Source organism: Zosterops lateralis, assembly GCF_965231275.1.
Source record: "Zosterops lateralis genome assembly, chromosome: 2".
Lineage (NCBI taxonomy): Eukaryota > Metazoa > Chordata > Aves > Passeriformes > Zosteropidae > Zosterops > Zosterops lateralis.
This window is the reverse complement of record NC_139763.1, coordinates 89,644,501-89,668,586: the sequence shown is the minus strand read 5'-3', so window position 1 is coordinate 89,668,586 and position 24,086 is coordinate 89,644,501. Positions and strand designations below refer to the sequence as shown.

Genomic DNA, 24,086 nt, shown 5'->3' with positions numbered 1-24,086 from the left:
AAGTCATCTCTGGGGGAGGGAAGGGGAGGGGAGGAACAGTGACTTGTACACGATGCATCAATGCTGCAGGCTGGGGGAAGTTCTACTCCCCACTGCTGCATCAAGCAATTATAGTTGTCAGCAATGCGGAGCACGGGGGTGATGTTAATTCCAGTGTTTTCTGATTTCTGAGGGTTCACTTGGCACCTTTAAGGCTGTACCCTTGATGATGCATTACAAGCGATGTAATTTTTGCAGTGAAGCAGATTTGCACCCTTGTTTTCAGGGCTGCCACAAAACAGAGTTCCCTGCAGCCAGTGTTCCTGTGCCAGCTGAGACCCGGCAGGCTGAGGGACACAGCTGTGACCCCCAGGCCTACAGAGTGCCTGAGCCAGCAGCAGGGAGGTGTAACAGAGGGACAAGAACTCACTGGAGTGATCTTTTCCATGTTGCTATCCAATTGCATGTCAACCCTGAGCTTTGTAAGAGCCTGTCTGGTTTGTGAGAGACCACCCTTCAGCAGATGAGCTCCTCTTCCTTCCTGTTGTCTCAAACACTTCAGCTATTTCTCAGAATTTTCCGTGCAGCATGTTCCACCACAGACAGCAGCAGCAGCAGCAGCAGCAATGACTGAAAACCTCTTGGAAACTCAAAGACTGTGTCTCACACACCATGTGTCAGCACAGTGAGTTAAACTGGGGGGTTTGAGGCAGGGAAAGGGTGTCTGGTCAGCTCAAAACCCCATAAAGATGGAAGCCACAAAAATTAGGTGTGAATTTCAGTGGCTTGCCATGCAGCAGCATCCCCAGAAAGCACATGTCTTAAATAATTTGAAATGTAAGCAGAGATGACAGAAAAGTGCTTCCAAACTCACCTGTGTGAGTGTTGCTAGAAATTAGACAGCAGGCTGCTTAGGGAGGAGGCCATGAGCAGTTCTGCTGGTGTAGGTGTTGGGGTGGTCTCAGGAAGGGCAGGGCCCCTGAGATTGATCAGGTTGTGCCTTCCTTACAGTGCCCCAAAGGAAGGTGTGATAGCTCCATGTAGTAAAACACACACCTAAAGGAGCGGGTGGAGAAGGACTGTTCACACAAGGAGTTGGACAGTCCAGAGGAGCCTCTCAGCAGAGGGGACAGCCTTGCCAAGAAACATCAGAGCCATCACACAGCAGACAAGCAAAGACTCCTTTCCAGAAGAGCACTAACTCTTCCAAACACTACTCCAAGATCCCAGTGCTGGACACCTTCACCCCGTGGGAAGAGCTGTAGGTACCAGCCCATGCAGAGCAGGGCACAGATGCCCATCTCCACAGACAAAAGCACCTGGGAGTGTTCTGATTCAAACCAAAATTCTCAGAATTGCTGACTTTATTCGCAGGTTAAATCATCTTCATTCTGCATTTTTACTTTATTTCAGTGGGTTTACTGTCAGTGGCCAAGAGTTATGCGGATATGCTGATAAATACAGACTTTACATTAAAATTGGCCCTCTTTTTAACCTGGTAGATATGTTAATCTATTCACATTTGTACAAGCACCGCACAGTTATAACGTGAATTAATTCAAATACTTAATTTACATTTTATTTTGTTGGGAAATTGTGAATGAAGCATTTTTTTACTTGACATTTAGAAAATGGAATATTTAATTGATTGCAAAAACAGCATTTAAAAATGGTTTCTTGAATTATTAATGCAAACTAAAATGGAGTGGATACATAAAAGCCTGCTTGAACAAACTGCTGTAGTCTTTTTAGGCAGGTTTGTTTCATGCAAGAACAACCTGACCCAACCACAATTTTTTCCCTAATGCAAGCAGGGGCTTGGACTACAAATCTCCAGAGAGGCTTCTGCCTGCCTCAATCTTTATGTGGTGAGTAAATGGGTTCTTCCAGTGACTGCATCGCTCAGGCTTTTGGAACGAGGAAATCTCAGGGTCTCACACTTCTTTTTCTTGCTTCTTGTCAATGTGTAAAAAATAATTCCTTTCCTACTCCCAGATGGGGTTTCAGTTTTGAATGAGTTGTTTCTTCAATGGCAGCAACCCAGCCCACTGAAATGAAATTGCACACCTGCAAAAACAGACCAAAGTGGACAGCTTGCTGAACATTTCTTTCACACCAAGATGTAGGAGCTTAGTGTTTGTCACAGCTTTGCCTGTCCTTAAGCCTTGGGCACAAATGTGCTTTTTTAAAACTAACACTCCTAGTTTCTTTTATGTATTCAGAAAAATAAACATAAATTAGCATAAATTAATCAAGATGTTGACTATTTTTATAAATGAAATTCATTTTATTGGATAAAAGCAGCTATATTTCTTCTGATAATGTAACTAATAGGAAGCAGAGTTGGAGAAACTTCCTTCAGTTGTCTTTGGAAAGAAAGGTAGGACATTTAATTTCCTTTTATTAGTCTTTAACTCTTTCAGTGCTGCAGTTCTTTCTTGCCTACTGCCAGATCTTTAGAGCAGATGTTGCCCCTCAGGCTTTCAATGTCTTCACACTGGCAGGGAGAAAGTAGAGCTGTTGATTATAAAAAGCAGAATAACTCAGAAATTTTCAAACCAGCCAGGAGAATATGGGCTTATGTTCAGTCTGTATGAGCAAGCTGTCTCTTGGGAATGTCTTCCACTGCCAGCTTGAGACCTCTGGACCGATTTGGGCAACATTTGAATCGAATATACATGACGGTGAGAGAGTGTCCACCACACATCTCTGAGTGGTGGTTTGGTAAGTAGTACCTTAAGAGTGCTTTAAGAAAGGTCGGGTGTTGCTGAGCTGTGGGGTGAGTTCATTCAAAGGCAGGAGAGGAAGGTGCTCCCACTGGTGGAAGGTGACAGTTGTGGCTGGGATGGTTTCCATGCACATCCTGGACATGGCAGAGCCTGAGGGATGGGAGCCTGGGGAGCACGGCTGCTCCTTGGAAAGGGGAATACTTTGCTGAACACCCTCGTCAGCACATTTGCCCAGCTACTCTCAGGAATGATGCCCACAGATGGGGCAATCAAACTGGGAAAGATAAATTGGTCCTTTGTGTGCATGACCAATTATTATTAATAAATGGGTTTAACAAGGCTGCAAAATTCTTCCCTCTTGTCACACTCTATGGCTCCAGCCTCCTGAAACTCAGACTTGACTTCACTCATCAACTAGGATATTTCCAATCACTCTAAAAGGGCAATTTCTCCAGCACCATTTTAGAAAGTGTTTATGTTGCACTGACAGCTGTTCCAGGAAATCTGCAAGCTAGCCAGTTCTGTAACAGAGTTCATGATTACTTTAACTGAGAATATCCCTGCTTTAAGCACTTCAATTCTAGGAGAAGTAAACTTCTCAGATCCCATTACCACTACAGTGACCCAGGTAACTATTAACAAGGATCTTAAAAAAAAAAAAATTAAGTAATTTTTGACAGCTTTTTTTGGCTACTTCCCATCAAACTGATTTTATTTTGTTGACCTGGATTTCTTGCTTGTTTGGGAGAGAAGAAATTTATTTCCCTGCTGTTCCAGTATTTCACATCTGGACTGTTGTGGCAGCCTTCTTGACATCATTAAGGACCAGGACAGAGCTGGCTCTTTTCCAGCCTTGTAGGTTTTCCCAAATCAGTCCAGAGTCTGACAGAGATCTACCCACAGATGCCTCCGGGTGGCTTTCACAGGACAACAAACACCATTTATTGAGGACTGATGATCAAAAAAGTCTTTGCCCCAAGAGGTGCCATTTAAAACCCTCTTTACTGTTTGCCTAGGAAGTACACCATCCCCATATGACACCAGCACCAACACAGAATAAATATTTACAGAACACTTCCCCTCCTCTCATTACAAACAATTCTGCTATCTGCAGTCAGTAATGGACAAGTGCCATGTTCAATTATATCAAAAACAAAAGGCATTCCAAAAAAAGCTGCTCATGTTTCCAGCCTTGTCACTTACAGGCTTTGTTCCCACTGGCTTCATTTTTGTACTTTGTATTTTCTAGCTTCTACTGGTTCTTTTCCTCCTCTGGAGATTAAATATTGCACAGCTATTGCCCTTATTCCCTCTCTTCCAAGGTTAGTTTTTAATGTGCTTTCATTTGCATTTATACTTGCAAGCCATTTTAAAATGCCAAGGTTTTATCCCAATTTTGGTCTAAATCATCTCATTGTGCAAGTGAGAGCATTCCTTCCGTGGCAGCAGAAGTCCCTGGAATGCTCCTTGCTGCTGGCTAGTGCTTCAAACACTTCTCTGGCCCACAGTTCCTAGAGAGCTTGCTGCTAATGCTGGCCATTAAATCCTGTGTCCTATCCATCAAAACCAAGCTGCTTGGAGCAGTTTGCATCCTTCATTACCCCTGCACTCTGCCCAAAGCCCATTTTCGAGTTCAGGCCACATCCACCATTCCTTCTGTCAGCTGAGCACCAGTTGATGTCTGAGTAACCCCCAGCTGAAGAGATCAGTTCTCCTGCCACAGCCTGTTCACCACTGGGTCATGGCAGAGTCTCTGTGTTACTAAAACCATACCAGAGACACAGCCAACACCTTCCAGAACTTGCTTTACCCCTGTCTAAGGAAGGAAGCCCCAGGAAGTGGTGTAATACAATCTGGGGATCAAGATTCAGACTGTGGCAGGAGTACCACAAACCATACAAGCCACAGCCTGGGCAAGAACTCATTCTTTTTTTTCTGTGCAGAATGAACAGAAAAACAGAATGAACATCCCTTCTCGAAGCAAAGCAAACTCTGAGTCAGTGCTAACTCACTTGAACGAAAACAACACCAGCCTTTGAGCTGATGGCTGCCAGGATCCCCATGCAATGACAAGGGGGAGTACCACTGATCTTAACCCACACTGTCCTCTGAAGCTGAGCAGAGCTTTGGCTTCATGACTAAAGGAGCAAAATCCTCCATGGATCCTCACATAAGTTCTCTGGGTGAGGAAAACATTCCATGTCTCAGGTGAAAGGCTTAAACCTTCCCAATGAGCAGAGCACAAGGAGGAAGGAGGCTTGGTTTGTCAGTCCCCAGGCTGTGCCAGTGGCATTGATAAAGAGGAGCTTCAGCACAGGCCATCTCCTCACAGTTATCTGCAGACACTGCAGACCTTCAGACTGCTCACCTTCAGGAATTGTTTTGGAGCCTGATGTTATGTTGGTAACAGCTTCTGACAACAAGGTGATTGTGACCTACTGGGAAGCAACTACCAGGGTGTCTGGAAAACCTATCCAGCTTCTTGGAGACATGTGGTTTGTCCTGAGGGCTTATTTTCTCAGCTGTGCTGCCCAACAGACAGTGAGGGTTGGCCTTTGCCACCTCCACTCCTCCTCATTTAAGAGAAGACAACTGATGAAGTAAATGATGAAACAACAACAGGAATAAATGTTGACCTTCTTGTGAGGGCGCGACTGCAGGGGCAGGTATTTTTCACAGCCACCAGAAAGCTCAGTAGCTTTCTGCAAGTACATTAAGTACATTTCCAAGCCTGCTTTATGCAGAATGTCACTTTTTAGTGACAGGATTGCTACATGAAAAAGCTGTACCACATTCACCATTTACAATAAAAGCAGAGCTAAGAGAGAAAGGAAAACCAGAGAGACCAATTGCTGCAGTTTATTTTGGAGGTGACATCGAGGCAAACAGAGTGTTTGTTTCAATGAATTTTATTTAATTCTGTATTATACAAGTGGGATCTGAATCCCCAAACTTCCCACCATCAACATAATGGAGAAGCACCACTACACAAGAGGAAGGCAGAATTTTGAAGCCGGAAGACAGACTGGACCAAGCCGTTTCTCCCCACGTGGTCAGAAATTCTTCCTCCTTCACACAGTGTGCTTCCCAGACCAGCAGGTTTACCCCAGCAATAAGAGAGACAAAGCTAGCTCTAAACACTCCCTCTGCCTCCTCCTCTCCCCAACAAAAGAGGCTGCTCAATGCCAGCAGTGGAATGGTTAAAGACAGGGAGCACATCAGGTTTTCAGTCTCTCAACCAGCCCACTAGATTAAGAAGTAGCTTGGTTACTCCCTCTCTCCTGAAAAAGATCCAGGAAAATGAATGACCTAAAATGCTGAAGACTTACCTCCTTTCCTTCCCCCATCCCATAGCCTTGTTCTCTAAGGAGAGAATAGGCAATGAACTCTGAGGAGGCTGAAGGAAAGCCAAGGAAAATCAGGGGCTACCTGAATCCCTGGGAATCTGGTGGCTACCCTGGTGCCCTCATTCATTCCCTTTGAGGTTCAGAGACCTGTTTGGAATAGTACACAGAGAGGGCCTCCCTTAAGGACTCAGAAGCAGCCAGGGATACAGAACACACAGGAACCACCGTGAGGGTACACACCATTCCAGGGATGGCCCAAACCACAAACAGGGCAAGACTTCCCTTCAGCCAAGGCCCCAAGGGCTGGGGGAACTGGGATGAGGCCCTGGCAGGGGGAAGAGAGCTCCTGCAGCAGTACTGAGGTCTCATGTGAATTTACTTCTTCTTCCTCTCCTGGGAACAGCGAGGGCAGAACCTGTTAGAAAGGGAAGTACAAAGCCAATATTTAGGGCATGACATAAGCCTCAAGTGCCTGGTCCCAAAAGACCTTTTCTAAGGTCCCTGACAAAGCCTTCATTCAAATTTTCCTTTTAATGATATCTTCTAAGTGTGCACATATAGTAGTTTTCCCCCTGCCACCTAGGACCTCCCCTTTCCAAAGGCCAATGGGCCCCCCAGGTTGCTTCACTCACCATTTTCCTCTTGGTTTTGTTGTCAGACCCACACAGGCAAAATGAAACCATTCAATGGAACACTGTTGGGATGAAGAGCAGCCAGTTAAAGAGCGGTTTCCTTTTGAAATTGCTGCTTTTGGGCTACCAGAGCTTCCCAGCATTTAATCACAAACTCCTGAATCCCTAGCAGTGATCAAGGATTGAATACTCATATCCAACCTACACACTGTTAGCAAGGAGAACTCCCCCTCTCCCTTGCTAAGTTTAGGGACAAGAAAACATTTTAAGGAAAACCCTGAAGAAAGAGGCACTTCAGAGGTCATTGTCAGCCACACCTCTGCCCTGAGGTAAGCCCTCTCCTTGTCACTGCTTGTTGTCTCAGGCCCCACCCAAGCAGGACAAGACTTTCCATGCAAGGCTCATCTCCACTCCATTCCTCCCCCACTTCCACCACATGCAGGCTCTTACATCTGGGTTGTCACAGCCAATCATCTCCCCATAGGAGACCTGGTGGCACAGGCAGTACGTGGGCTCATTGGGGTCCACGGGCATATCCAGTACATCCGAGGGGTGCACATTTCCAAAGGTGACTGAAGGCATCCCATACTCTGTGCTACTGCAGGACAGGAATAAAGTAAGTCAGCAAAGTAACTGGCTTTGAGTACCTTCATGTGTCCCAAGACAGTGCCCTTCTTTGCCAGAGACAGATACTTCTCTCATTTAAGTACATACACCCAAGGGGACCTGCTTTTCCCTTCAACCCACACTCCCCTGGAAGAATAAAAAAGTTTCCTTCCTCTTGCTTCCCAACAAGGGACAGAGGACACACAGTTCCAGTCTGGGGATCTCAGGGAAGCCTGGCTAGGCCTGCCTTGGTCTGATTTCTACTGCTGCTTCTCATTCCCTCAAGTCCCTTAAACACTTACGTGCGGACGAGCTTCAATTTCTTTTGGGCAGTTTTTGGTGCTTCCTCATCAGAGTTTTTCCCTTTAGAACGAGCACGGGCAGCTTTTTTCTCTTTCTGGGCTCGGCCCTCTGGTAAGAAGAGAAAAAAGTGTTGCATCTGTCACCCCACCAAAACAGACACCTGACAGTGACAACCTGTGCAGCACTAAATACACTCCTGCTTTGGAATGTATATTGACTTTGGGCCATGCACCCCATCTTAATTTATCTAGCGGCCTTGAATACACCTACACAAGAAGAGCCCAGGTCACCATCTTTTTACCTGTCCTTCAGACTCCAGCGCAACAGTCTTTGATCTGCACCACTCCAGTGCCTGCCTTCATCCCCACCACTTCCATAGTCACTTGGCTGCCTCCTGAATCAATCTGCAGCCCAGTGGGGGTACTCACTCTTCTTGCCCTTGCTGGAAGAACTGTCATAGTCACTCGACTCTATCTGCTTCTCCTTCAGGTCTGCTTCAAAGCGAGCGAGGTCTGTGTCCAGCCGCCGGATGTGCTTATCGACCTGCAAAGACAGCAGTGACCAGGGTCACCACAGGACAGAGGCCAGGAAGGCAAAGGGAGGACAAAGAGGGGACAAAGGGGCGGGGGGCTTGCACTAAAGAGCTGAGGAGCAGGAGTGGGCATGGCCTAAGATGAAAGATCAGGGCCTTCCAAGATGGGCTTTAGTTTGGGTGTTCGCATGATAAGCACGAGACACTTCCCTTCATACCATCTCGTAGGTCTGCATGGCCAGCTGGACCTTGTCATCCCCAAACTCCTTGCACTTCCCATACGCCTCCTGGATTTGCTTGAGAAGCCCCAGTTTCTCCTCTGAAGACAAGGTCCGTGCATTGCTGATATACTCCGTGGCCAACTTATCGATCTCTGACTTGAGGTCTGAAACAAGCGCACCATTAAATACACAAACCCCTCACTCACTGCAGTGCCCTCCATGAGGAGAGACTGAATGACTGGAGCAGCTCCAGGCCTTCTCCCCTGCCTGGAGATCCCCATGACAAAGGCAAAGCAAAGCAAAGCTGGTCAAGCTACCTACTCTTTGTCTTGGCAACAGAACCATCTCTAATCCTCACCTTCTGTCCTCTGATCCAGATCTCGCATGAGCTGGAAGTTTCTCTGTAATTCAAAGGGCAGGTTCTCAATACCTGCAGAGAAAGGAGAACACATGGAGAAATCAGATCCCTGTCCATGATGCCAAGGCAGGAACAAAGCTAACCACTAACAACACACACCCCCTCTGGTGCATATCAGCCTGCTGCCATTTGTTGCTGGCCTCAAAGGAGACAGACTATGAAAATGTGATATATTTAATGCAGAAGCACAGTTCTAGAGTACATATTAGTTAGCAGAAAACTGCTGCCATGCAGAAAGGTTCACACTAAGAAAGCAGAAACCCAAAATCTGTAATGAGTGTCAGTCATTATAATACATCCCCATCCAAAACTCCATTCAGTAGTGAAAAAACCAGCACAACAGCTGGTAAATAAAGCCATTTAGTTATTCCTACACAAGGATGTAAAAATTTAAAGTTGATCAAATGCTGATTCACTGACAAGTGAGTGTGTTTAATGCATTCATTTAACCTATAGGGGGGACACGAGACACTTTGGGCACAGCAAAGACCAAGTGTGAGATGGGATGTGGAACAGAGAGGAGTCTTAGTCCCGTGTGACTTGTAACTTGTTGTGCCTTCTGCACTGTCATCTCAGTGTGGTCTGTCCAACACCTGGAAGGATGCCACACATTGTGAATAATGAACGTTTGCAGGGCTCTGAATGAGCAATGTGAAGTTGATAGTCAATTAATTTTCAATGCACTATGCTACTCACCCCCCAGGCATCACCAGATGCTCAACTGGCAAAGCTGATAAAAACTATTCTCATTTTTCCATGCCTGTCTAATCAAAATGAGATCTAGTGTCACTGCATTAACCTGAAGTCTATGCTTGATTACTGTCACCTTTATAACTAATAAAAATCATAAATCTCTCTTGAAGGTTTAAAAAACACAGGTGTTGGGAAAAACTCTTGACAAACACAAGAGAAGCATGTCTCAGCTTCCTGAACTTGCTCTCCAGCTCGCAGGGAGTGCAGCTGAAGGTGTGTCTGGCCATCACCAAAGCTGTCCAACACATCAGTCCAGGCAGCAATCTCTTATTTTCACTGCCCATATTTCTACAGCAATGAATACTTTTCCACTTCCCTGAAGAGCAACCAGTTTGACAGGGAAGGTTCTGTATGCAAGAGGAAGGTTTTAACAACTTTTAACAAGTACTATGTAACAAGACCAGAAATTAATTCCTACAAGAGGTAAAACCAACTGTGGACCTTACTGAGCACAGAAGTTGTTCCTTTTACTTAAACTTTTGCCCAAGCAGCAGAATAGGAAGTTACACAGAGAATCCTTAGGAGCAATCAAGCTGCTGCTTCAACAGATTTCTGTTGCCATTTCTGATTTAGTTACCTGAGAAATGCTCAGATAATAGGTGTCCTTAAATACCCACAGCACATACACATCACCCCTCTGCATTCAAGGACAGTTAACAGTGCAAATTCAAATTCTGAAAAGTTACTGAGCGGCAAAATGAAATCTGTTGGCACATCCTGAGTTTGATACCTCCATGTTTGCTCAGCATGACAGGCTCCACACCAGGCTGAAGCAGCTGACTACTGGATTACATCCCTATGGTTGGAAAAAGCATCTTGGAACAAGACGGGGACACAATGCTGAGAATTATTATTGCTTAGAGAAGTAGCTTATGGCAGGGATGAAATCCAGCTTGGGAATCTAGAGACCATGCCTTTTTCCTTCCTGCAATCCCCAGCCTCATCAACTGTAAACCTTTCAATTTATGCAGCAAATGAAACATGGGTCATACTGCAGCACGCTGCTTTTCATTCCTCTCCAAAGCATCCGCTGCAGAAGACAAGACAGGTATCCTCTAGAGGAAAACAGAAGCTGTTCCTGCACTGCACACAATATGTCAAATTTATATTGAGTTTATTAATCCTGGAAGATCACAGCTTCTAAATGCTGGACTTTGTGGTTTTTAGAGAAGATTAATGTAATTTCTTTTTCTCTTCTGAAAGGGACAGATGGTAAAAGCACAAATTCCACCAGGTACTGTCAGCTTTCCCTCAGCAGGGCTAGAAAGCCTTAGATAGAGCAAGCACCTGAGCCAGCACAAAACCCAGCAGGATGCCACTCTGAGGGCAGAACAACCCCACACGAGGTTACGGTCACATTTCACAGCCGTGTTCCTGCACCAGGAGAAACTCAAGCAGGAGTTTGATTCTGCTACACAACCTGAAAGGAACGGTGCTCTAGTTTTTACAGCCATGCCTGCGAAAATCTGCCACCACCACTGATGCCAGCACATGCTCATGTCTGGACAACATCTGCCTGTCTTTCTTTTGCCTCTGCATGCCTGGCCTTGTCTGTTCCCTGTGCCCCCTACCCCTGAGAGCCCTTCTCTCCCCAGAGCCTGCTGCCCTCAGTGCCAGCCCCTCCTGCCTCCTTTCCTGCCTCCTTTCCTGCCTCCAGGTGTGCAGAGCCCTCACCCAGTCCTGTCACCCTCAGCACAGGCACCATGGGACCATTTAAGCACGTCTGAGCCACGATCTTCCAGAGGCTCATCAGCTGGGCAGGCTTCCACTGAGGCTGACGAGACAAACCCCTGTCAGCTGGATTGCTTCCCTGCTAAAACCAGCAAAATGATTTCCTAAAACCACAGCAAAATATTTCACTCTGAAAAATCTATTATTGGACAAATGTTCTGCCACTGCTTCGTCAATAAATGGAGAAAATGAAATGAGTGACAGTACAGTGGGTTTATAATCAGAACTGCTACAAAGATACTTTATCTGTTCAACTGAATGGGGAAGGAAGCTGAGCAGACCATTACAAATTATGATCCAGAGAGAGTCTGGCAATAACAAAAAGCATAACAAGATAAAGCTGCAGATAAGCAAGTTATAACTGAGCAACAAATTATTTGTACGGTACATAACTTAATCTAGCTGTGGGGATGTTTTTTACTATCTGCAGCTTAACTCCAAAGCTCTTGCATAGCCTTACACAGAAGTGGTTCTCTGCATCACAGAATTTATCACAGGTGCCAGAACACTTGCTGAAATTGCTTGACCTGTGCTGTGCTGGCTATCAGACATTATCACTCTCTTAAATCCCATTAAAAAAAAATAAAAATCTAGATTTGAGTTTCCATTTCCTCATTCCCACCACCACACTTTCCCTCACTCTTTCTAAAAATAGTCATGTTATTTCTGTAATTTCATTTCCTCCTGCTTTTCTCCTTTTTTCCCCTCTACAATTAATTTTGCTCTTTCATCTTAGTAAGATTCACCTAAAATTATCATGACTAAATACTATCTATCATAAAATACCCACGTGATTCTCAGATTATGAAACTGATAACTGTAAAGGAAAAACACCCTAGAGGCATCTTTGATCACTAGAGAAGAGTGATGATACGCGGCAACGGAGAGAAAAATAAGGAAAAGCAACTCTTTCCACACAAATGGCACAGCAGCAAGAGAGGAACAGGAGGATGGTGAAAATGTAGAGGGAAGGAAGTGCTAACAAGGCCAGCAGCTTGGCCCAAAGCATGGGCTGGCATTAATACAGCTGTGTCACAGCATCACAGCCTGGGCAAGCCTGGAAGGGACCACAGTGCGTCACCTGGTCCAATGTCTCTGCTCAAGCAGGGTCACCCCAGAGCTCGTGGCACAGGATTGCCTCCTGTTCTGGAGTATCTCCAGAGAGGGAGACACTACAACTTTAGTGGGAAATCTCTTCTAGTGCTTGGTTGCCCACACAGTGAAGGAGTTCTTCCCCATGTTCAGGTGGAACTCCCTGTGCAGCAGTTTCCTTGTTGCCTTGTGTCCCCAGTGCTTGGCACCACTGAGAAGAGCCTCCACACCCTCCCTGCAGATATCCACAGACATCTCTTCTTGAGGCTGAACAGGCCCAGCTCCCTCAGCCTCTCCTCATAGAAAGATGCTCCAGTCTCCAAATCATCCTCATTCCCCTCTGCTGGACACACTCCAGCAGCTCCATGTCTCTCTTTAATGAGGAACCCAGAACTGGACACTGCACTCCAGAAGTGCCTCACTGGGGCTGAGAAGACAGGCAGGATCCCTCCCTCGGCCTGCTGGCAATGCTTTTCCTAATGGACTCACTGCACAGATCCATACAGAAGCCTTGTGCAGCCTACTGATTCCTCTCATGGTATGATTATCCTGAAAATCACTGGTGTGGTGTTGCTCAGTGAATTTTTTTCACCCCTTCCTTTCCTTACCTTGTTTTCATTTCTGATCACAAGCTAAAGTCTCTCTACTTGCCTTTGTCTTTCCTCTCCTCAAATGTCAGCCCTTCACTAAGCCCATTCTTCTTTCTTTTATTCTTCTCTTTCCTTGTCATTTTTTCCCCTGTTCATTCTTCACAGGCATCCATAACCATGCTCTCTTCTCCCTTAAGGACTACGCACTCTCTCCAAAAGTCAGAATGCAACACCACTTATTTTCCTCTCCAATAATTATTTTATTTACTTCTTTTTAGAAACACACGTGGGGCGTCAGGTGCAGGCAACTGATATTTCAACTTCAGCTACTTAACTCAGATGTTAACTGTGACACACAACGCAGGGAGCAAGCCTACACAGCCTGAGAACTTTAATTGTGCTTCAATCCTCTGCAGCACGTCTGTGCTGTGCCAAACAATGGATTTGTGCTGCCCTGAGTCCTAAAAACAGATCAATAGCACCAAGCACCATCCAAACACACACTGCCTTTCCCAAGACATCTGTTCACCCACCATGTTTAGATGCAAGTTTAAATTTTATTAAAAAATGGGAAAATACATTTTGAAACATAACCACAGTTGCTTTATTGAACAGCTTAGATTTCGGCAAACGCTTTAGACTCCAAATTGCTGAAGGCAATTAAAAAAATTCCTGCTTGTGCCAGGGACTGCTGCAATGAGAGGGTAAGTTCTTTGCCCTCCAAGACTGCAAACTGGCTGGGATCTTGCTGGGGAAGCACTTCGGACTTTTCGGTACTCCACGATTCTCATAATTTTGTAGCACTTGAAGTCCACTGCAGGACAAGTGGCTCGCAGCAATCTTCAGGAGCTTCCCCGCTCCCTCAGCAGAGGGCAGGGTGTGACCCCTCCTTTCAGAGTGTATCTTCCTTTTAAACAAACTACTGCTTTTACTCTGTTCTGCATTCTCAACTAATCAATCACTTCCTGTGCAGTTTATTGAAAATGGTGCTTGAGCACAACTTAACCCTTTCCCTCTGTTCAGAGACAGCTCAGCCCTGCTGCAATAAAAACTCCTGCCCTGTACCATTACCCTCACAACACCTTGGTTAGGGATAACCCTGCCTACAGTTTTACAAGGAGGGTATGGCAGGTGCATGGCAGACTGATTTAGCCACAGCCATCCAGGAATTCTGTGGCCATATCACTTATCCCGAGGTTTTGGGTCAATGCACTGCACACCAGTCCTCCCAAGCACATCTCCTTCAGACATTGCCCAAAGAAATGGGCACCAGTCAGCAGTGACAGTCAACACCAGTGACAGTCAGCCATGGAAACTCAATCCTCCCCCAAAGTGTGGGCCCATGTCTCAGGAAGGGAGGGCTCTTCTTGTTGTCTTATTACAGTAGCTCAAAGCTACAGCATGCACAGCCAAGACAGAGGGCAGTGTTGTTAAGTCTCAGAAAAGGGATCTTTATTGTTAAAGATCAACCTTGATTTGAAAAGCTTGGAGGGCTTGGAAGACTGACACAACAAATGAGACTCGCAACACTCCTGGCATTTCCAGCCTGCTACAGACCTCCAAAGGCAGGGAAAACCACCAGAGATCACAGGGCTGTTTGCCAAAACAATGACATCAGATTTGCAGTTGGTAAGTGAAGAACTACAGAAAAACACAGCATGCTTTGCCATGTAAAGCCATCTTGTATCAGCTCCAAAAAAAATATCAGCCAACAACAAAATCAATTCTAAATGAATTGGTCATTAAATGTATCAGCTCAGTGTGGGCTGTGCCAGCAGCTTCCACACAGAAACAAATGATGCTTATGAATCACCAAATTCTCTCCCTTGCACGAAATATTTTGTAATTTTCCATAGATCATGTGGGTGCATCACAGGTGTAACTAATCCCAAGTCCCAGTAAGGTGAAAGGCATCTTTCACTACACTAAAACAGTGACAAGTAGAGAAATGATTTATTAAGAGACTCACATTTGTGAAGAATGATGTGAGAAACTGTAGGGGCAGGGAGAGGGGGTTTGGCTGCACTGGGGAGGAGATATGAGTAATGAAGGTAGGGAATGCAAGAGATAAAAGAGCTGCTGGGGAAACTGGAACACAGCCAGGTCTGGGAAGGGCTGTCATCAAGGGCTCACCTACAGCAATCTCCGACATCACACCCATGTCCTCTAAGAGCCTTAAGATAATGATACTGATCACAGCCTCATTTGATGAATCCATACAGAGGAAAAATCCAGGCAGATTCCAAAAGAAAGATCCCATTTTACTAGGTTAGCTAATCTTATCAAGGAACTAAAGGACATCCCCACGTCAGTTGCAGGAGAAAGAAGATGACTTCCATGAGAACATGTGCTGCTTTGCTTCTGCTGCTCTGTGCTTATGCTGGCTTAAGTTTTCTAGCAGTGACAAGCCCTGAGCTGGTGCAGCTCTCTGTGCCTACTGACAAATGCAAACAGAAGCAGCAAAGGAAACTCGATGCCTCCCTAACCAGTGTAAAAAGAGGAAAACCCCAAGGTAAATTACTACACAGTACCATGTTAACTTACAGCTGAGGTTTCCTCATCTAAGCCTGTTATCTCCATCACCCTCTGTGCTGGGGCAGGTATGTCCCAGTGCCTGCTCCTGGAACAGGTCCTGACTGGTGGCCTCCAAGGCAGCAGAATTAGTGTAACACAGCTGTCTGAGCAGCCCAGCCTGTGCCATCCCCCTGCCTCTCCAGCTCACCAAGGTTACCTGCTCCTCCTGCTCCTCCTGACTCTCCCACACGTTTAGGTCTAATGGAGATGAAATGCTGGCTTTAGGTCCTCAGGGAAGATGGAAGCAGTTCCTGTTGAGGGGAGGCACACGCCTTGGTATGTTGCCATAAAAGGTTATTCATGTGTTGTCACTGAGTACATGGACTTTATTCTGGCACCCATGAGGCGGGTGAACAGGGAAGCAGGGAGGGCAAAAAACACAGGTGGTGGCACAGCAGCTCCCTCTACTATAAACACAATCCCTACACTCATGGCACATTCACATATAAACAGAGACTTGATCTGGGACTGTTTTCTGAGTGTGTGTGCTTCAGTGATATCTTTCACAAAGGAGCTCTACAACCCTCTTGAAACTTCCAAACATGAAGGAAACTCAGCATCTCACCTTCTGGAAAACCTGTATTTATCACATTATCCCTTTCTGCCCCTCAGAGCCTCCCCAACTGTATTTCTAACCCTGTACAAGGGCCAACACTGAGCCAAGCACAGTAACTCCAGCTCAAGCAAGCACAAACTTCTTGTGAGTCTATGTGCACATTCCATCTTTTAATCACAACACACTCTTTTCTTCCTTCTTCTTCCTCTGCTCCTTTCTGTATCTCTAACTCCTTTGCAGTCATAGGACTTCCCTTACCAAAGCTGCACTGTGTTACTGCTTGAGGGAAAGAATTTTTTTATCTTGCTTTCTCCCCTCAAAACCAGCCATAAAATGGTTTAGAAACCAGAAGGAGGCCAATATATTTTAAGAGATGGAAATCTTTGCATGTTTAAATTCAGCCAGGAGAAAAACACTCAGGAAGAAAAGTGGAACAAGACACATTCCTCTTCCCCCATTCCCTGAATCTTCTGGCTCAGTAAGTAGGATGAAGGAATGAAGGTGATCAGAGTAGACAAGTTATAGAGTTTCTCTGCCAGGATGCTCAGCACAGAAGGAATGTGAGTGTTTTTCTGCTGCAAAAACATCTGCTAAGAGCACAACACATCTCAGACAGATCTGCTTTGTAATTAACAGCTTAAAGCCAAGGAAAGGGCAGGCCTAAGCCTAGGATTAAACCCAGTTTCAAATTACAGCAAGGACCTGAAAGCTGCTGAAATACCTGACCTAAGAAGCTTCTAGACACCTTTTACTAGAGGAACCCTTTTTAACCTGGCTACTACACAAGAAAAATCATGGAAAAGAACTTCAGATGTCTAAAGCAGAGGGCTCAAAATACATGAACTGAAGCAACTGGGGCTGTATGCCCAGCTTTCAGACTGCTCATGCATTTTAACATACAGTTTTAAATTACTTATTTACATGATGTTTCATACAAGGTGCTTCTCATCCCCAGTGACTGAGCACTGATTCAAAGTTTTATTTTATTCTGTTTGCTCAATACAGAGTCACATGCTCAGACCCAGAGCTCAATCTGAAAACTGACTTTGTAATCAGCTTTTCAAGGTGCTCACTGCTGTGACACTCCAGTGTTTTCACAGTGCTGCAGTGCAGTGGCCCATTTCCCTCACCACCAGGATGAAGGCCAAGAGATTTACTGAGGCCGAGAAGGGCAGCTAATTACAAACTCTCCTGTTGAAATGTGCAAAAATGCTTCATGGCAGGACTTTTCAGAATTATCTGCTCAGGGCAGGCTCCAGCTGCAGCTATGAGCATTTTGCACATCTGCTCCTCTGACTAAAAATTTCCACTCATAATCTGAGGGAAGCACAACCCAAGCAAGGAAAACCTGTATAAAGTGGGACTCATGACATAAATAAAAACATCAAACTCACTTTGTCAGTGATACTCAGTTGCTTCAAACAGGAGGCCACCTTTTTTCTTCCTACAATTTTCACTTTATTCCTCACACACCTTCCTTTATTCAAAGACAAAGAATAAAGGGGGTCCTACAAATATCTGCCCTTTCATCACACGTTACTCATTCATTCCCTGAGCAGATCCAGACAGGAAACCACATGAAAGAGAATCTCTGTGGGAGGAAAAGAGACATTGAATTGAAGACTGTGTTTATAAGAGCACTATACTACCAAAAGAATTCAGTTCCAAGACACAGATGCAAATTAAGAATTAGACACTTTTTATAAGAGATGACCAAAAGTTCTGGATTATTTATTTTTGTCAGATTTCAGGAAGCTTTAGGATATTAAGTGAACAACTTTAAAATGGAACTGAATGTTTTTAAAACACTGAAATAATGTGGGAAAAAAAGGGGGAGCAAGCAAGGAGGAAACTGAATGCTGTCAATGAGCATCAAGAAGAAAACTCATGTCTAAAATACTGTATGCATTTCCCAGGGTCTGGAGTTCAGGCAGGACATCAGGAGAGGAGAGCAGGCCCAGAGAAGAACAATATGGGTAATTAGAAATATCTGCTGTTACCTATCAGCAGCCTGAGTTACTGAAGACTGTGATGGGAGCTCTTTGACTCTCCAGTGCCAGAATTCCTATTTGCTTTCCTGAAAGAAATCTAGAACAAGCACAGCAGGTGCCTTATGATTAGCTAATAACAGCAAGTGATATTAGCAAGAATGACAAAGGCCTTAGAGATCTAAGAGTAAGCAAAAAAGTCTGAACCATCCCAGCAAAGAATGTTTTGTTCTTCCGAAAGTCTTTGTAACCAGGTACTTTTAAAGACTTTAAGGCTGTGCACATCACTTTCATTATTTTTTTAAGCAAGACACCTCAACAATAACAGTGACTCCACTGTATTAATATCCACCTTCAACAGGACAAGAATCTCTAATCCAGTCACAGGACCAAAACCCTCAGAGAGAAGAGTTTGGCATTTCCTCTGCTGCACCAGAGAGGAAGGGGAGTTCCCAGGCTGGCTGATTTTAATTGTCATGATATAACCCAGAGGTGTCTGACTTTGGCAGGAGCATTCTCCAGCCACCAACCCTCCCTCCTCTCCAGCTGGGTCCCTGCAGCACCTCTCCACACCCAGTGCTGCATCCTGCTCCTCCTTGCTTCCCCCTGCAGATCCCAGGCTTCTGCTCCTTCATCTTTACCAAAATACAGCTCTGCCCTCCCAGCAGGAAAACCCTGCATCCTCCCCATGCACTTACTCCTTGTCCATCTGCTTCTTTCCCCTCCCTCCCAGCCCTGGCGCTCCCAGCTGAGGTGCCTCAGTGACCTGCAGCCTTCAACAACCAGGTGAGAACTGCACAAGAACATAAATCTTTGCTCCTCTCCAACCTGCCTCCTCAGTCAACTCTTCTTCCTGGCTTTTGCATCCTCCTTCCTTCAGGCACTTAGATCCTCGCCTGTTCAACTGCAGCTTCTTTCCAGCTTTCACTGAATTTTATTAAAGTTCTTGAACACTCTTATAGACCTTATATTTCCTTTCCTAATGACAAAAGGAGTCCTGAAGACACAAGGAACAAGACTACCCAGCTCTGAACACACCACCCCATGAACATCCTCCCGTCTCTAGTGCCAACACCAGACCGGCGGGAAAACCTGAGAACAGCATTCCTCAAGGAACAGGTTATTCAATGGTAACCCATGAGCCCATTCATTGAGAAACAACTCCTCTGACAGATCCGCTCGGCTGCTTTAAGAACGCGTGGGTAAAATATGCACTGAAAGTCTCGTCCCCAAAGAGTTTGACGAAATTAAGCACCTTAAGGCAGGATGGTAAAATGGGAGGTACCGTAGGAAGGTACCAACTCCATGAGCATTCACAGAGCTCCTCTTCGGCCAGAAAAGCAGGGCTGCGTTAGTAAACTGACAGCGTAGGAAACTACCATAACCACCGCCCCACAGATCCGAAAGTTATCTCTGGCTCGATGTCTATCCCGGGAAACCACCGGCAGCCAAGCTCCCGCTCCCGAGAGGCGGCTGGAGCAGCGCCGGGCTCGTTTCCCGTGGGACAAACCAGCTGCGGGACCGCGGTGTCGGGGCTCCCGCAGCGGCCGCAGCCGAGCCTCGCCCCGCGGACGGGGCCGCTCCGCACGGCCCGGGGACCTGGCGCCCGCCGGCCGGGCCGGGCTGCGCCCGAGGGGCCGGGAGAGCCCGCAGGCACCGGGAGAGCCCGCAGCCGCCCTGCCCCTCGGCCCGCCCGTGCCCCGCGGGCCGGCCCAGCCGCGGCCTCTGCCCCGCCCCGGCGGCTCTTACTGTCCAGGTAGTGCTCCAGGTACATCCCGGCCGCCATCTTGGGCCCCGCACGGCGGCGCTTCCGGCGGGAACCGGAGGCGCGCCCCCCCCGGAAGCGGCGCTGCCCGGGCTGCGAAGCCGCTTCCGCCCGCCCGCCCCGGCACTTCCGCCCCGCGCCCGCCGCCATTTCGGGCTCTGCCCCGGGCCGTCCCCGCGCAGGGTAGAGGGTGACCGGGGAATCCTCCTACGGGAATGGCTGAGGGAGCCGGGCCTCCTCAGCCCGAGACGCTCAGAAGACTGAGAGGGGACCCTGTCCATAAGTGAAAGGAGAACGTGAGACCCCGCTCGGTGGTGCCCAGCACCAGGACAAGAGACAATGGATAGAAACTGCAGCACAATAAGTTCCACCTGAACGTGAGGAAGAACCTCCTCACTGTGCAGGTGACAGACTGCCCAGAGAGGCTGTGGAGTCTCCCTCACTGCCGATGCTCCAGAACCATGTGGAGCAATCCCGTGCCCTGTGCTCGGGGATGTTCCCGCTGGAGCAGGGAGGTGTGAGCACTGACCCACTGCGGCCCCTCCCAGCCTGGCCCATTCTGGGTGAAGAAGTGCTCTTGACATCCATGACCTTCCATTCGCCTCATAATCCACCAGTGCCGAGCAGCTCTGTCATAAACGGAGATGGATCATCTCTGCTGCAACAGGACTTGTGTAACTTAACACTCCTAACAGACTAACAAAGGGAGTTAAATGAAACAAGTGACCGTGCTCTCTTGTTCTTCATTATCCCAGAACCACTTTTGTGATGGTGCACCACGAGCCACTTGAAGGTTTAGAGCCCCTTGTGCTGCAGTGGAGGAGCCTTCCCCAGCCATCCTCTCCTACACGCACGGTGTGGTGGGGTGAGGGCACAAGTTATTATGGAGGAACTGAGACAAAATTATCTTACTTCTCTTGATCCTTAGGTTCCAATATATGCAGATTGTTTTCCAAGAGGTCAGAGTTCATGTAGCATCCTGTGCAGTTGAGGAGGCACTGGGTTTGTTAAATACTCAATTTCATCCACCTTTCTCCTGCCTACTCACCTACACCGTCCTGTTTTTTCCTGACAGTCTGTATAATGACAGCCATTGCTCAGGACTGAATGCTCCCACATTCTGGCCACAAGGAGAGTGATTAGATTTCTTTTTCTCTCTTTTCCTCCCAATGATCTTCCAAGGCACCGTGCCTTTATTTATATGGACACACTAGGATTAAGTCTTTGAGCAGCCTGTACTGCAAGACTGAGGAGCTGTTATATAAAGGAACTGCAGCTGCTTGAACTATGAACCATTTTGCTGTTAAACGACTTGGTTAATTCAGAGATCCTCTGTGTTCTGATGATGGAGTTTTCCATTCGTCTTCCTACAGTCATTTAAGTTATTTATGACATATTTTTAATTATTCAAAACACATTTCTTAGTCTTTTCAGTTCCCATGTGGAGCAGCTGGCTTCAGTTAGCTGAACATTATTGTTAAGCCTCTTTAAAGTACTTCAAAATTCTTGTATAAATTGCCTTACACTCTTAATTAAAGGGGGAGGATGTGGCTGTTACATTAAAAAAAAATCTGCTCCCTATACCATGTCACAGTCCTAAACCAGAATCACCCAAACAGATCCTGCTTGGGGCTACCAAGCTGAATGGAGGTGATGCTAAAAATTAGACATTCTTAGACATCACTAATTTGCTTAAGAGACCACCTGGAAACCCCATCTTATCCTCCCAGCCATGGCTAAGAAGATGTCAGAATTCTAGAACACTGAAATAGAGAAACAGTCTCCTTCTGGACTTCTTGCCACTGCAGATACAAATGACAGGGCAAAGAAGAGGCACTTGCCTAAAATCTAAATGGCAAATCTCAGTAAAGTGTACAAATGTGTCTCTAACTGCAGGAACTGCCGCTGTGAATTTGGAAAACAAAGGGGAGAGGCAGTTCTGTGTGCCTGTGTGGTCTCGCAGCAGCAGAAACTCTTACCATTCCAGCAAAAATTAGTTCCTGAGCTCTGAGTCTGAGAAAGCGGGTTATTTTTGCTTTCTTTACAAAGCCGAAGGGTTTGCATTGCTCAGGGCTCCAGAAGCATCCTCACCCACAGAGGAAGTGTCACCACGGTAGGTATTTGTCAAGAGGTGAAATATTTTTTAAACACTTGTGCACGTTGAAGTCCCGCACGGGCACAGGTGACTGTGCAGGAAGGGGCTTTCCCAGCTGAAAGGAGCTCCAGAGACCCAGGACCATTGATGTCTAACCCTTGCCCAGCCTCATAAGCTGATCTTTTGGCCAGTGCTGTAGTAATAAAGGCTGACACGCTACTCCTGCGGTGATCACACCCCTCACCCCAGCTGGCTGCTACAGCTCCATCCTGCAGGGTAATCACGTCGGTAGCTCCCGGTTTGACAGAGGACCTGCGGGATGGGCGGTGCTGCCCAGGCCTTGGCACCTCCCACAGGGAAGCTGCACGGCCTACGGAAGCACTCTGCAGGAGTGGTTCTCAACCTTTATTCATCTACAGATGCCCGTGTGTTTTCCCTTGGAAATGTAACCACCTGCATACCAAATTCAAGCCTCCAGATTTTAGTTACCTTATAGACTTCATAAATGTTTTCCAAGGACTGTGAGGTGAAGGCCAGTGCTTGAGGGGGATCCTCATGCAGAACCCAGAAGGACAGCTTTAACTTCAGATTCCTGTTCAGTTACCTTTTTGCTGTTGAGGTATGTTCAGCTCTTCTCACTCTAGAACATTCTCAGTTCAGAGGTGCCTGAACTTTCCTGTCTTCAGGAAAGGCGAGAGGTACCCACACTTGGCTCTCACAAATGGTAAATGATTGATCTGCAGCACTTGGCCCCAAGGGGGTTCATTAGCTTTACAAATGAAAGAGGATGCCAAAGGTCACAAATTACAGATGTGTCCATGTTTCAAAAACGTATCCTACTTCAGTAGCAAAACTAGGCGTAGACTCCAGTTCTTTGGTGTCAGGATTTCTTTTCTTGCAGTTTTTTTTTTTCCATTCATTACACAGACACTACATGAAATAGAAATGTTTGTTGGACCAAGTTACTACATCTCTCTAGTACTTTGGCGTTCTACTATACAGAAACAAGAAACCATGCACACAAATTTAATCTGTTGTACCTGAAAGGACGATTGAACAGGTACCTATCTTGTAGTTAAGGAAGTGTACAGAGCAATTTCATTCTATGTTCTGAAACTGCACTAGTAAACGTGGGCAGCTTTCAGGTACATTACCTGCAAAATATTAGAAGAAAATCCTAAACATGATATATATCCTTTAGTTGATATAAAGATGATAAAATAATCAATAAAAATATAGAAGACAGACAGAATCTCATAATTGTATTCTATATTAGGAAGAAAATTGGATGATGTAGACACATCTGTGAGGTAATGAAATTATTACCTATTGCCAATGAGATTTAGGAAGATGTTTAGTTTTACCCATTAAATAAAACATTATAGAAGTTGCATAGCTAGAAACTGACAATCAGTAATTTGAAAAGAATTATCTGGCAAGCAGATGGAAGCAACGGGCTTTCTTCTCCAAACAACTCTGAAGTTCTGAATGTGTTCCAGAAGACCAGCAAATACTTTCACTTAAAAAGTATTTGCAAAGCAAGAGGGCTCAACCAGGCTGCTGTAAGGCAGTTAACCTAACACTGATGTGGCAAAATCACAGTGGCATTGACAGGGGTTGCACTCAGCTAAGGAAAGAAGCATACTGCTGTCTGTTTTAATTCGAAGAAAAAGACCTAATTAAAGAACTGGATATCCTTGTATGGCAGTCTACGTTTGGTGGCTCAAGGTAGCCATCAAGGCCTAATGTGGAAAGACTTTAACTGAACACTACACAACTGGTCACTGAAAGGGAAAAAAAAGGCAACAGATGAGAACTACGTGATGGAGCCTTATTGTGAGACACCTAAACCAGCTCAATTTAATTCAGCTGTTTGGAAAGATGAATAAGGTGACTTGATCATGGTCTGTAATTCATTACACAAGAAGAAAGACTTCTTATAGCAGAAGACTTTAATGTACTCAACAAAGGCATAGCAAGACTCTATGGATTAAAAAAAAAAAGTAGCAATATAGAGTGGCAGTTTCAATGGCAGTGATAACTAACAAAAAAACTGTACTAAGGGACATGGTTGATTAACCATAAGGCTTTAAATTATAAAAGTCTTAAATCTTTCTTGAAGATTTAACTGAATTATAGACCAGCAATACTATCATTAGTCACGGCTGAGATTCT

At 45.9% G+C, this 24,086-nt stretch overlaps 1 protein-coding gene across 4 annotated transcripts; it reads right to left on the bottom strand.

Moving 5' to 3' along the window:
* Window positions 1-5,589: 5,589 nt before the first annotated feature.
* On the bottom strand, window positions 5,590-19,866 carry ING4 (inhibitor of growth family member 4). 4 transcript variants are annotated; one of them, XR_014589321.1, is made up of 10 exons: window positions 19,801-19,866; window positions 8,708-8,779; window positions 8,347-8,513; window positions 8,025-8,139; window positions 7,596-7,704; window positions 7,138-7,285; window positions 6,688-6,749; window positions 6,296-6,470; window positions 6,138-6,202; window positions 5,590-5,989 (listed from the first exon to the last, which is right to left on the bottom strand). XR_014589321.1 is itself a non-coding variant. In XM_083854935.1 (8 exons), exons 1-8 carry the CDS (start codon window positions 19,835-19,837, stop codon window positions 6,431-6,433), a joined length of 750 nt encoding a protein of 249 aa, XP_083711061.1. In that variant the 5' UTR covers window positions 19,838-19,863; the 3' UTR covers window positions 5,590-6,430. The 4 variants fall into 4 exon arrangements, 1 of the variants encoding a protein (XP_083711061.1); XR_014589319.1 differs by having other exon boundaries at window positions 6,138-6,470; XR_014589320.1 differs by having other exon boundaries at window positions 5,590-6,202.
* Between the last annotated feature and the right edge of the window lie 4,220 nt (window positions 19,867-24,086).